Raw genomic sequence first — 14,621 nt, forward strand, 5'->3', positions numbered from 1 at the left:
CAACGTAAATACCCACCACACTCAGAGGTTGCGGGGTTCATCCATAATTCATGCTGGAAGACACTGAACAGATTGAATTGTCACAACTCGGGCTGGTACAGACGAGGAGAACGAGAAAGGAATGAGCCATTATCTCCCTGTAAGTCCTGAATAGAGAGAGCAGAATTAGTACAGAGAGCAATTCCAACACCTCCAGCTCCACTCTGTCTTTTAATGGAGCTAATCTTTGCCCACAATGACCGGTTACATGCCAGCATGTTGAACATGAGTATTCATACAGGCCAAAAGATACACCCAGCTGGTTTATGATACCATGGTTAGGAGGAATGCCACATCACTTTTTGCTTTTTTTCAGGATGGCAGTAATCAGGCTTTTACTTTGAAGGAAAGGAAAAAAAATGATGTACTTGACCGAAAGGTTAAAACAGACCGTTTTTAAGCCTCATCTTTGGAATTTCATGTACCCGAGGTCTGATTTGGTCAGATTTGGGGTATGTGGTTTACACATTTTCGTGGCAAGTGAAATGTTGCAGGTTCAATTCCAGTTGGAGACGTCCAGCATAAATTTCTGTCAAATCAAACATGCAGAGCATGTCCCTCTGTAGCAACTCTTTTTTTACAAGGGAGCAGCCAAACAGCTGATAACTGTCTGCTGGGCCTTACCATCCGGCCAGGACATCTGACAGTCACAGCAGCCAACTTTGAAGCTCAAAGGTATCAAAAGATAAAAAAGATTACCCATTGCACAGTTATGAAGGGGAAAACTATCCAAATCACAATTATAAACATTACCTTGTGATCACATCTGGCTTCAAATCAACAACATTGCGATGGTGAGGATATGATGGTTAGCACTGGTAACTTAAATCAGGTCCTGGGTTCGAATCCACCATTTGGCCGGGGCCTTTCTGTGTGGACTATAGAGTCTGTGATTAAGCTTTATAATGCATTATTGCTGCAGTGTTAAACTGTGGTTAAGCTAATGTCATACAGAGTTTTTTTTTAACCTTTTGACAAATAAATACATAAATTAAAGAAAAGTATAATTTTAGCTGAATCTGATATTTTTTGGTATTTCTGTGCAATTTATTCCTTCAAAATTCATTGTGCAATTTGTTCAGGTTCTTCAGTAGGGAATCCCACTGATAATGTCGAGGTCTCAAAAACTAATTAAAATTAGTTATCTATTAAAATTAATGTATTAAATATGATACATTTGGCATTACGGAGTTAAAATATGATTAAAGTGTGATGTCGACACATTTTAAGTACGTCCTTGACCTTCATTCACTGTACAGATTTCATTTGACTTTTACAGTACCCAACATCTGTTTATAATCCCACTAAAGTCCTACACAATCCTCGGAGACTTGTTCACTGTGTTTGTAAAGATTGCGTGTGAGTGTGCATCTGTGTGTGAATGGGCCTTGAATTCCCAGACTTAGTTTTCACCTGCTCATTAAACCCATATAAACATTGATGCACGTCTTTCTAATGGACATTCTGCTGCGCAAGACTGATTGAACATATGTTGTTGATGATGTTTCATTTTGATCCCCCAGTGTGGAGCACGGCCTCTCCTTTCTCCTGCAGTGAAACCAGTCAATGATAACTCTGTGATCGACAGGTCCACGGCAGTAGAAATGTAAAGTCTTATTGACCCAGCATGTTAACCCTTTACAGCCGATCGGAGCGGGCACGCTCTGTTTTGCGTAACTATTTTTAAATCCCGGTAGCTCTGCAACCAAGTAAGCTAGCGCAATAATTTTTTTTGCATATGAAACTGGAGGAGTTGTACTTACATCTTATGCCATCAGCTTGTCCTAGGTCACAGTTTCCTTCCACATATAGCTTTGCAAAAACTGCATAAAAATCACTTGCAGCAACAAAAACATGATATTCCAGAAACACGCTTCGCCGATCCATCAGCTGTTTGTAACACTTCCTACGTCCATCAGTGTGAACTATCACATGACCGCATGACCTGCCCGAAACCGGAAGTGACGTCATTTTGCGGAAATGTAGTTTTTTTACGATCGGGGCCTTATGAGCTTGTGTTTTACTTGTTATGTGTTTTAAAAAGTTATGTTTGACTTTGTGACTTTCTGTGTCGTTTCTGGGATGCTTAAGACTCATATTGCACTGCTGGAAATAGTTTATTTTGATGCATATGCTGTTATTTTGCAAATTTGCACTATAATATTTATTTTCGTTTTTCCTGCAGTATATAAAAATTGGTGTATTTCAAAAATAAAACTATGAAGACACTCAAAATAAATTTCCTGTGGTGGGAAACTAGTTTGTGTAACTTTTTTGTATTTACAGTTTTGAGGGATAAACCTCTTAAATTTCTCTAACTAGAAATATATGTTAAAAAAACAAAAATGATTTTCAATATTTTTGTAGTTTATTGCACTTTTTTGCAATTTATGTAATTACTATGCACCTAATGCAGACATATTATTAAAGTTTGGGCTATAATGGTTGTATTGATGTATAGCAACTTGAAATGCTCCCAAAAATGGCTCCACAGCATGTAAAAATATAATATAAGCTCTGGCGGACTTGGTTCTATGGTAGGTCTTAAAGGGTTAAACGTGCTCCTGGATGTTATCCGGATATTATCAGGATGTCCAAAAAACTCACTGAAAAGCCTTCAGCTAATCCAAAATGCTGCAGCAAGAGTACTGACAGGGACTAGAAAGAGAGAGCATATTTCTCCTGTTTTGGCTTCCCTTCACTGGCTTCCTGTTAAATCCAGAATTGAATTCAAAATCCTGCTCCTCACATACAAGGTCTTAAATAATCAGACCCCATCTTATCTTAAAGACCTTGTAGTACCATATCACCCTATTAGAGCACTTCGCTCTCGCTCTGCAGGCCTACTTGTTGTTCCTAGAGTATTTAAAAGTAGAATGGGAGGCAGAGCCTTCAGTTTTCAGGCCCCACTTCTGTGGAACCAGCTTCCAGTTTGGATTCGGGAGACAGACACTATCTCTACTTTCAAGATTAGGCTTAAAACTTTCCTTTTTGCTAAAGCATATAGTTAGGGCTGGACCAGGTGACCCTGAATCCTCCCTTAGTTATGCTGCAATGGACTACTTGCACTAACACTTCCGCGTTCTATGTAGTCCTGCTCCAGTGCTTCCGGTGCGGTTAAACCATGGCGACGTTCTACACTCGATGCCTACAAGAGCTCCCAAAATTGAACATCACCGATGTTCATCGGATTTGCAGAGTGACGACTACCCCCGCCAGCAAATTAGATAAAGGATTTAAGTTATATGCTGCATCATATATACACAACTACGAAGGTAAGAAAACGTAAATTAACCGACAAAGAAACGCTAGCTAACGTCAAATGCAAACACTACGTTACTCCACTATGTCCTTCATTTGATGTCAGTTCTCTACATTACATGTTTTCTTAAACGGTGTTTTATGTCGTCCTAAACTATAGTTGAGGTTTTCTTAACTAATGTCACTTTTGTTGTTAGACACTGTTATATTAGCGTTAGGTAGTTGGCTAACTATGGAGGTAGTTAACTACCTAATGCTACTCTTGCTAAGTGTAAAATATATATGTTTAAGACATGCTGAAATGAGTAATACAGAAATAATGCTAATGGTACTTGTATCTTTATTCAGTGTCCAATAAAGACAGGTTGTCAGGGGAGGTCGGTGTGAGAGCCCTGTGCTACAGGTCGATGAGGAAGAGTGAGGCACCACACAGACTAAGTGTAGGCAGGAAGCTGTGTAAAGTTGTTAATCCCCGTTCAGTGGGGTTCAGTTCATTTAAGCATTAGTTAAGTTCATTCCTAAAGGTCCATCAACTTGAATGTTTTCCTTGTCTCCCTGCTTTATCACTCCTAATTTGACTAGTCAGATAGTTAAATCAACGTGTGTTTGGGTGATCAGAAACATTTGACAACAAGTTAATACTGCAAATATACACAATCTAAGTTATTACAGTTATCAAGCATGGTTAAGTTGTTTTAATAGGGAGAGAAGGAAACACTAAGCATTCAGGAGGGTACGTAACCATAACACTGAACTATGTTCCTGTTCGGCTCTTCCATGAAGATGTTACATTTTTAATTTTCGTTCTTTCTTCTTAGATTAAGCTTCTGGATTCATCGCCGGTGATACTGACACATAGCCAGGGCTCCTGTGTGGCAGGCGCTGTTATGTGCAATCACACAGTGGCATTGCTCTTCCAAACAGCACACTACTCACAACTCAGAGTGCCGGTTGTCCCCCCTGTGCATAGCTGCACGGAATCTGAACAGCAATGGCACAAGCCACGGACAGTGGTAATTTAAATGAGGTTAAAGTTTTTGAATTAGTCCATGTTTACATATGAACAGCAACACCATCCATAGTAAATGTGTCTTCTGTTAGGGTGTGAAGCCAGGACCCATCAACTCCATGATCTTCACTAAGCCAGTACCAAATAGAATGGCCCAGACTGGAGTACGGTAATTAGATTTGTAAAATTTGGTTTCACGTGTTACAAATGTATGTTGCTATTTTTTTCATACATACATGTGTCAGAATAGGTATTAATTTACATACAACATTACACTTTCTGAAGACGGCTAACTCAGTCATGTACATATACATCCCAGTCTCTAACTTATGCACCACTGTTTTACACCTTTTAGTTTTTAGTTTAGTTGTTGTTCAGTATAACAACCTTCTTCCTTACATTATTGTCATTGATGTTTTCTTTAGGAGTGGCTTCTACAGAGGCATGGTGGGTCCGTTACCAGATCCCTGCTTGTTCAGAATAACGGAGGCATATGCAAAATTTAATATTGAGGACAGGCCACTTGTGACCACAATGAACATGAGACCTGACAAGCCCCTTGTGGAAAGTGCCTTTGGGCTGGTGCAGGAGGGCAGTGTTCTGTCATATCAGCAGCCGGTTTTGACAACCCGGTACATCACACTACACCGCGATGCACCACCAACACCGCACTTGCCTCTGGAGGGGTATGACATCTTGCCATCAGATTGTGTGTTTGTGTGCTCAGAAGAAGAGCTTCTGCATCTGAAAAGCTTGTCTGTAACTCTGGAAATGGCTCACAAAATAGAGGAAGCTACACGTGAGCAAAGCTCTTCGTCTGAGTGGCATCAGCTCCGCAGGCCCAGAGTGACTGCCTCTAGGTTTCGGGAGGTGTGTCACGTCAGAGGCCAGAGCTCGGCCGAGTCACTAGCAGAGCGTATATTGAAGGGAACAAGGCAGACAGCAGACATGAGGAGAGGAACTGAGATGGAGCCTGCAATAGCAGCAGAGTATAGTAGGCTAATGAATGTTAACTACTCACCCTGTGGTCTGGTCATTCACCCCATTGCCCCCTGGCTTGCTGCATCTCCTGATGGTGTTGTTTTTGACCCCAATGAATACCCCCAGTTTGGCTTCGTCGAATTCAAATGTCCCAATGTACAAAACTTTATTGACTGCAAATATGTGCAGATGGAATGTGGTACCCCTAAACTAAAAAAGAGCCACGCATATTACTGGCAAGTGCAAGGACAACTGCTCATCAGTGGGATGCAGTGGTGTGACTTTGTTGTGTGGGCACAAGAGGACTACCTAGTGCAAAGAATATACATGGATATAGATGTGCACAATGCAATCAGAGAAAAGGCAGACTATTTCTTTTTTTTACATATATATGCCAAGATACCTGTGTTTGAAAAAATGAACAGTGAAAACAGCAAAAAGAAAAACAGATCCTTCAGGCTGGCTGGAACAAAATAACTGATGTTTTATTTTCAATATATTTCATGAATTCTTTTGTTGTTACATGTTACTTTTATGTGACATCAATAAACTGTTATTTAAGCAATGGCATCAATTTAATTTTTAAAAACACACATTAAAACGTTGAATTTGTGCAGAACTTATTTACATGGTAAGTATTTAAAACTCCATGCCTAGCATACTGATATACATTTAGACAATAACTGAACTGTAGAAAATGACAAATGGTATTTTTGATGTTACAAAAGTTCAATGTCACTTATGATTTTAAAACGATTTAGTGATTTACTTTATAATTTTGATAAATAGTTTTGTTGAATCTGAATAGTAATAATAGTAGTATAATTAAACAGTATTATTAACATTAAACATTTGCAATGAATTTGAATTATCAATAACTGAAACTCAACTATCGGCACTCAAGTACCAGTTCTGTAATCAAGTATTGTCAGCTGAGAAGGAAGAAATTCAACTGTAGTGGCCTCAGCTGCAGGTCATTTTCCATAAGTTACTTGTACTGGCACTGGTGTCTTGGGAAAAATCCATCTTGTCTCACTTAACCCATTTTTTAACTAATGCTGTGTTCTGGTCATTTGACAGCATACATGCCACTGCAAACAGTTGGTTGATATTATAAACATGTGACATGGTAATGATGCTATCAAAAAGTTTGTTCTGTTTGATCCTCCTAATGACTCGCTCCACATGTACCCTGAGTCTGGCTATGGCCTGCGTCTCCTTAACCTGGTATGCTGGCATCTGCTTCTGCTTAGATAGAAAAGGTGGGCAGTACACTTTGCATTTACAACAATCAGTGATTAGGAAGCCCTTATCTACCATCACTGCCATGTCTTCAGTCAACTTCTCAGCAATGCCTGATTGTTTGAATAGTTCCTTGTCACTAACCGAACCAGCATACAGATTAGAGATGAATGTCACTGGACCATGTGGAGCTATGCCAACCAGGGCTTTCATCGTACAGTGGGATTTGTACGAAGAGTACATTTCACTTTGGAGAAGTGGTGAGGATGGTGTCTGACACCTCAGCTCTGTACAGTCAAGGATCATCTGGGTGTCTGAGAAATCTTTGAATTCCTCAGGGAGGTAAGCTTGCACTTCTTCACGTGTAAGCCAGATGCACTGAGACCCCAGTGCAGTGGCAAGAAAATTTGTCCATGTTGCAATAATGCGGCTCACTGTGGACTGGTGTATGTTAAATCGGTGTGCCAGGTCCCTCTCCTTCAAACCAACTGACAGGAAAACCAGGAAAAGAAAAAACTCATCAATTGGCTGTAGCAGCTGCCTCTGGAAGGTGAAAACAAAAGGGAAAATGTTACTCCTTAAGCTATGAACTAGTAAAATTATTCTTTTCTTGGCTAAATGTTTTGTAATGGTTAGGCATACCATACTGTACCATGGGGTAAACAATGAGGTGCTGTAGTGCACAGGTGTATGTATGTAAAGGATACTGAGTCTAGCATACATACACCTGTGTATGTATGCTACTGTACATAAAGTAATGTTATTGTACATAAATACAATAACATTACACCTCTAGTTCTAACTACCAACAAACCCATAACCTACTGTTGATGTGCGTGCAGGTGTCAACACTTCTTCGTTCCGATTGGCAGCTGACTTGGCTCTTGAAACCCGGATCATTTTATAGATGCAAGGCTCAATCAAAACCCAGAATGCCATCAAATGATCATAGCTTGGAAATCTATTCACGAGAGAGCCATACATGTGTCAATCATTAATTAACATCCAACATTGGCATAAAATAATGTAAACTGTGACAAATATGCTAATGGAATGCTGTATAAAATAGTCTGATTAAGAGTATTTGGTGTTGTATTTTACCTGTAGCATTAGGATATTGTTTAAATACTAAAGCATCTACATAAAACATACAATCAGCAGAGAAAAAGTACATTTCTATTTTGTTTTCATTAAGACTGGAAAAACTTTCTAAATTTAACTGATGGTGACCTTGGTATATTTTAAACAGTTAGCTTGAATAGAACTTAGGTGTACCTGGTATAGAATCGGATGTCAGTGTCGGAGCCAGCAAAACGCTGTAACCCAAATTCTCGCTGGACACGTAACTCCTGTATTTCCTTCCTCAGAGTCTCCACGTCTTCGGACAGGTCTTCTGCAGCTGATGCAGATATGTCCAATGCAGATGGCTCAGGGACTGAGCAGTAGTCATGATCTCTTGTAAGACTGTGCTCTTCTTGATCGTCAGGAGGAACTAGTTCAGGGCGTCGCTCCGTTCTCTCCCAAACACTACGCCGCGGTGGTTCAACTTTATAGCCATTCCACTCAAAAAGTGTTGGTACAGCACCTTTAATAAGCCGCCTTCGACCATCGAGGGTTGTTGGCTCTATGAGTTGATCACTGGCAAAGTGTCTGCAGCAGACCCTGGTGTGAGAGGTAATCGTGAAATGATCCCGGCGTATATTTACCAGCCATTGTCTTCTCAAGTCGGAATGGGTCGGAAAGGCATGAAAACTTAGTATGCCGTTAAATTAGGCTGAAGCTGAACAAAGTGGGACACAGCAATGCTCGGAGTATTTCTTCTCCTGTTTTTGAAAATGTTCTGTTTTAAATACTTTCCTTTTTATACTCATTCTGAAGCGACATTAGCATAGCTACCGATAGATAAGCAAACGTACCGGAAACGCACAAGCGGTACTATTTGGAAACGGAAATACGTCACGTGCCCTAGTGCAAGTAGTCTATAGACGTAGGCTGCCGGGGGATTCCCATGATGCATTGAGTTTTTCCTTTCCAGTCACCTTTCTCACTCACTATGTGTTAACAGACCTCTCTGCATTGAATCATATCTGTTATTAACCTCTGTCTCTCTTCCACAGCATGTCTTTATCCTGTCTTCCTTCTCTCACCCCAAGCAGTCGCAGCAGATGGCCCCGCCCCTCCCTGAGCCTGGTTCTGCTGGAGGTTTCTTCCTGTTAAAAGGGAGTTTTTCCTTCCCACTGTCGCCAAAGTGCTTGCTCATAGGGGGTCATATGATTGTTGGGTTTTTCTCTGTATCTATGAAGCGCCTTGAGGCGACTTTTGTTGTGATTTGGCGCTATATAAATACAATTGAATTGAATTGAATTGAATTGAATTGGATGAATGCGTTGCCTCCGTGGTTTGTCCAGTGCTGGCTTCACAAAAATACTTTGAGGAAAAACTCGACTTTTCAATTCAAGTCAATAACATGTTTTTTCTTCCCAGCAAGAAGTGATATTATGTTAATGTGTGTTCTGTTGGTGATGTTGTGTACCTTTCAAAGAAAAATTGTCCCCACTATGACAAAAGGTAAAGAGTGTGCAAACAGGCAGACTCAGTTCAGTGACTTTATTTTACTGGCTTGGCAGAAAACATGACCAGATTACTAAAAGTATAACAACATAAGTAGAAATGACAGAAAAGACTGATGATATAAGCGAAACACGGCTGAGGGAGGAATGGTACACAAGGTGGGTATGGGAGGCTAGTGACTGCGAGGAAGTACCAAATTAAAAAAATGACTTTGACACAAATGAAATCACAGGTAGAAGATGCGCACGTAGCAAAATGCAGTTAAAAAAGAAACCCTTCCACATGTTATGACATGTTCTGATCAGCCACATATCCCACATGATAATGTAACCCTTTAAAGTTTACCCAGAATGCACTTTTTGAATTTTTCTCCAGAGAATTTTCATTAAACAGATCAAACAGCCTCAGCACCAATGCTTTTAAAAAAAAACAAACATTCCTCTGTGTTATACACACGAGACTGGTGCAATTTTCCCACTGAATCTTTGATATAGTCCATATTTGATGTAAAATTTTGGATAATAAAAACAAGATTTGAAATTACACTGGGACACTTGGTGTTGGTCTAAAATTAATTTGGTTACAGTTTTTCAAAGAGCCAAAAAGTATTTTTCAGTCCTAAAAATTTCATGTGGCTCTCTTGTGTCCTTTTGAAGTTCTGAGGGCTTGAAATGCTGGGAAAATTGAAGCAGCATACAGTACAAATGCATCCAGTTATCTAGAGTAAGGGCCTGTAACTTGGCTGTAACTTGGAAAACATTCATTGTATGAAGGTAAAATATTGAATAGCTTTTGTCAGATTTGATGGATTTTTATAAAGCCTGACTGACACTCAGCAATATCTGTGCATAGAATTTTCATTATTGTTAATGTCAGTGAATAATCAAGGTTATAACAAATAAAATCTGATTAAGTGAAAGTCAACTGAACATCATGCAGAAGGATCCTAACTGTAGCTAGTACTAGGGCAGATGTTAATTCCAGGTTCACGACAGGATGCAAACGCTTGTCACAACCTTGGATGTCTGAACCATTACCTGTCACCACCTTGACTCCCATAACCTCACTTGGCATATTATACTATAAAAATAAATTACACTCCTGGGCTACATTCATATTCTCTTCAAAAGGTCAAGGACCTGGTTAAATTATGCATATGTACTGTGTATTAAGCTGTTCTGATCTGTTCCTGATCTGGGAGTTTTTCCAACTTTGACGATGGAAGTGGATCATATAAGAATATGGAGGAGTGTGATTTGCTGTGTTTTGGTGTTCAGAACCTGTACATAAAAAGCTGATAGTAATTTCCAGTATACAACACATAATCTGAAGTGCTCTGGTGTGATGGCAAGCCACACACGGTAAGATCCACACCTCACCACTAGTTTGCTTCACTTTATTTTGTTTTTGCAGTCACTACTTTAAATATATTTTACTTATTGTCCAATGTATTGTTTCTTTATTAAATTGGTTTATTATTTTTCCATCACACCTTACAATGTTTATATAAATATGGATATGGATATATAAATATGTCTGTACATACTTATAGTTATAGCATATTCATAACATACCTTCATACCGTGTACACTGTAACATACCTATAATAGATCCATATTCTGTAATATATCTATATTATTGCTGAAGCACTTTCTGGATGGATGCAAACTGCATTTCGTTGCCTTGTACTTGTGACATGTGCATTGACAATAAAGTTGAGTTCTATTCTATTCTGAGTGCTATTCTATTCTATTGGGTGCACACATACGGACAGCGCAAGGTCAAAGTTCTGTTTTATGTTGTATTAATACATCTTTCTTTGTTTGAGTTACCTAGGGGTTTGGCTTCTCCTTCCTGGTTGGCAAAATGTGTCAAAGGGCTGAGGGACCTGAAGTACTGCTGACAGCCTCATGCTTTATTGCCTGGGGGGTGTTTGGAGTTTGTTTATTTTTTTGTGTTAGTTGGTTATATGGCAGGCTTCCCCTCGAGTGTCAGATGGTTTAGCTAAGCAGTATTTAATTCAATTCAATTTAATTTACACAGCGTCAAATCACAACAAACTGTCGCCTCAAGGAACTTTATATTGCAAACCCAACAATCATATGACCCCCTATGAACAAGCACTATGGCGACAGTGGGAATGAAAAACTCCTTTTTACCAGGAAGAACCTGTCTCACGGAGGGGCGGGGCCATCTGCTTCAACCGGTTGGGGTGAGAGAAGGAAGACAGGATAAAAGACATGCTGTGGAAGAGAGACAGAGATTAATAACAAGCATGATTCAGTGCAGAGAGGTCTATTAACACATAGTGAGTGAGAAAATTAGTTAATTATTATTTATATTCAATTATTTAAGTTCCCTTATATGTCATTTCAGGAAGGCATTCTGTCTTATGTTTGTTGGAGGTTTTGTTAGTTGTTATTTTGAGTTTAGTTTATTGAGTTGACCTCTTTTATTGATCTGCCCTTTTAAATTTTTGGCTTTGTTAATTATTTTTCATATTTTTGGGTAAATAAAACCCCACTTTTGAATTAAACACCTGTGTCCTCTATGCTTTACTGCTTGGTCCCTGGCATCTGGGAATACAAAAAAACAAAAACAAACAAAATCATGTTTCTAGTGGGACTAGTGCACCTTCCTTTTTTCCATATTGTTACCTGGATGTCCCATTCTCACCGTTTGCATGTCGTGGGTGATCTCAGAGTTGCATCAACTTCTTTTTCAGAATGACCCGAATTTCATATCAAGCATCATCACTGATGAGGACAGCTGTGTTTCTGGCTATAATCAAGCAGTTTTCAGTTAAAAAGTCCACACTTTCCAAGCCTGAGGACAACATTCAAAATGTGATGTTCTACTGCAGTGATGGGAATAACGGCGTTACTTTTTTCAGTAACGAGTAATCTAACTAATTACTCGTTATCATTACAATGCTGTTACTGTTACTAACAAGAAAATGTGGTGTGGTCACGTCACTATTTTTCAGCAAACAGTCGTCTGAAGCTGTGTTCAGCTTACCGCACCTTATATCAGTTGCAGTTTCTACTGTAACATTGTGGCGCTTCTAAGGAAAACATTCAGTCTGAACTACCTGCAGTTTGGTCTGTGACAAAGTGCCTTTATATACGAGCAGAGTCTGAAAATGCAGGAAGCTTTGGGCCACACAAACACAATCTTTGACAAACAGCCTGCTGGCCAGACTTGGATAGATTTCCTTTCACTTTACCAACTTCATGAAAATGAAAGTCAAGCTGAAGATCACTAAAGGTTATCTTTGACTTGCACATCACAAGTACAGGGAGAAATAATGATTGATAAATTCAGTACTTTCGCAGGCTACAAGATTAACTGGGGAAAAAGCGAAATACTGCCCATTAAATTAGAGAATAAACAATGGCTTACATCTCTCCCATTTAAAATATCCTATGAAAAAATCACTTACTTGGGCATTACAATACCAAAAAAATACAGCTCCCTAATGAAAGAGAATTTTCTTCCCTTACTGGAGAAACTTAAAAATAACATTCAGTACTGGAGGACACTTCCTATTTCTTTAATAGGGAGAGTGAATTCAATAAGAATGGTATTCCTCCTGCAGTATTTGTATCTGGTTCAAAACATCCCAATTTTCTTGCCCAAATCTTTTTTTAAAAAGATGGACGCCATCATTATGCCATTTATATGGAATTACAAAACACATAGAATAAAAAAAGACCACCTATGCAAACATAGATCCCTTGGTGGACTTACACTACCTAATTTTATGTACTACTACTGGGCATCAAATTTAAGAATAATTTCCCTTCTATTGGATGACACAGCAATACTCCCTAACGGCTTACAGATGGAGCGGGAGGATTGCCTTCCTTACTGTGTTGGTGGAATACTACTCTCTCCTATTCTTTTGACAAACTCATATTACAATTCGAATCCAGTGATTTATAATACCATACAAATTTGGAGACAAATAATTAAGCACTTCAAATTGAAAAAACTATCAATGTGTACATCTATTACAGCTAACCCCTCTTTCCTTCCATCATGTGTAGACGGAGCTTTCAATACATGGCAGGAATTGGGAATTTGTAAATTAAAAGATTTATACCTAAATGATACTTTTATGTCATTCCAATATTTAAAAGATAGATTTGGATTGCCTCACAGTCATTTTTTTAGATATCTTCAACTAAGAGACTATATCCGTACATACCTGCCACAATTTGAAAACATATCGTCCGATCCTTTGGACAGATGTCTTAGTGATGGAAGGGGGTTTGAACAGAGAATTTCATTATTTTATAATTCAATACAGGAGATGAGTATACCTTCAACTACTTCAATCAAAGAGGAGTGGGAAAAAGATTTTGGGACTCTCCTATCAGAAGATTTCTGGCAGGAGGCCTTACACAACATAAATACGCCTTTTATTAATTCCCGTCACTGTTTAATTCAGTACAAAATTATACACAGACTACACTATTCAAGGGAAAAACTTCACAAAATGTATCCAGAGTGTTCCCCCCTCTGTGAAAAATGCAAGATACACTATGGAAATCTGTTACATTGTTTTGCACTATGTCCAAGGCTTCAGGGTTTTTGGTATGATATTTTTACTTATATGTCTAATATTTTTAAAAGTAAGATTGAACCAAATCCGACAGTAATCATCTTTGGGATTTCCAACGAAACACAAAATTTACAACACTCTCAAAAAAGGTTTATGGCATATGCTTTGATTATTGCAAAGAAATTGATCCTGCAGCTTTGGAAAGGCAATGAGACTCCTGTATTAAAAATGTGGCTTACTGAACTTATAAACACTCTTCACCTTGAAAAAATAAGATATAGTATGAATGACAATGTAAAAGAGTTTGAATTAATCTGGCACCCTTTACTTATATACCTTGGGAAAATATAAAACTTTGTTTACTTGTTTCTCTTCCCTTTTGCCGACAGCCGGGGTATTGGGACCCCTTATGGGTGACTGCGGGTTTTTTTTTTTTTGTTGTTGTTGGTGTTGTTTAATTATTTGCCTTGTTAGTTTAGAGAAAAAAAGGAGCATAAGCTATGTTATGTCAATTTGTAAAAACTACAATCATGATACTTGCTCTCAATAAAAAAAATATTTGAAACAAGTACAGGGAGAAATAACAGAACTTTGATGGAGTGATCTAAAAACAGCTGCTGCACAGGAAGTCCTCTCAACATGTCTGAGAATCTGACCCTGAATAGGAAATTCAACACATTTGAATCAGGTAAAGGTTATTTTTGTCAAGCACCCTAACCCCCCAAGCTCCCTGACCCCCACCCCCATCTTTTGGTAACAGCATCGCAGGTCATTTACCAAAATTTCAGTGACTGGCAACCTTCTGATTTTCATTTTTCCCATTTTTCCCTGTTAAAAATGAACTTAAGTCTAACACCAGATGGATGCATGATCAATTCCACATTTCCAGAGAAGATTTTAATTGGATTTATTTTACCTTCTAATTATCTGTAAGTTTCAGTTCATGCTTGG

The 14,621-nt window shown here is 38.7% G+C and overlaps 2 protein-coding genes across 2 annotated transcripts; one reads left to right on the plus strand and one right to left on the minus strand.

Annotated features, from left to right (window-relative positions):
- Nucleotides 1-3,107: 3,107 nt before the first annotated feature.
- Nucleotides 3,108-5,974, plus strand: LOC146566250 (uncharacterized). Its single transcript, XM_085289852.1, has 5 exons — nucleotides 3,108-3,314; nucleotides 3,649-3,740; nucleotides 4,119-4,313; nucleotides 4,402-4,478; nucleotides 4,735-5,974. Exons 1-5 carry the CDS (start codon nucleotides 3,164-3,166, stop codon nucleotides 5,765-5,767), a joined length of 1,548 nt encoding a protein of 515 aa, XP_085145978.1. The 5' UTR covers nucleotides 3,108-3,163; the 3' UTR covers nucleotides 5,768-5,974.
- A 171-nt stretch (nucleotides 5,975-6,145) lies between these two features.
- Nucleotides 6,146-8,284, minus strand: LOC146566251 (uncharacterized). The gene is made up of 3 exons (XM_085289851.1): nucleotides 7,808-8,284; nucleotides 7,358-7,493; nucleotides 6,146-7,075 (listed from the first exon to the last, which is right to left on the minus strand). Exons 2-3 carry the CDS (start codon nucleotides 7,469-7,471, stop codon nucleotides 6,323-6,325), a joined length of 867 nt encoding a protein of 288 aa, XP_085145977.1. The 5' UTR covers nucleotides 7,472-7,493; nucleotides 7,808-8,284; the 3' UTR covers nucleotides 6,146-6,322.
- Between the last annotated feature and the right edge of the window lie 6,337 nt (nucleotides 8,285-14,621).

The sequence above is a fragment of the Mchenga conophoros genome, linkage group LG10 (genome assembly GCF_057382185.1).
Source record: "Mchenga conophoros isolate Kocher_MC1m ecotype Shallow Benthic linkage group LG10, M_conophoros_male_GT1.1, whole genome shotgun sequence".
Classification (NCBI taxonomy): Eukaryota; Metazoa; Chordata; class Actinopteri; order Cichliformes; family Cichlidae; genus Mchenga; species Mchenga conophoros.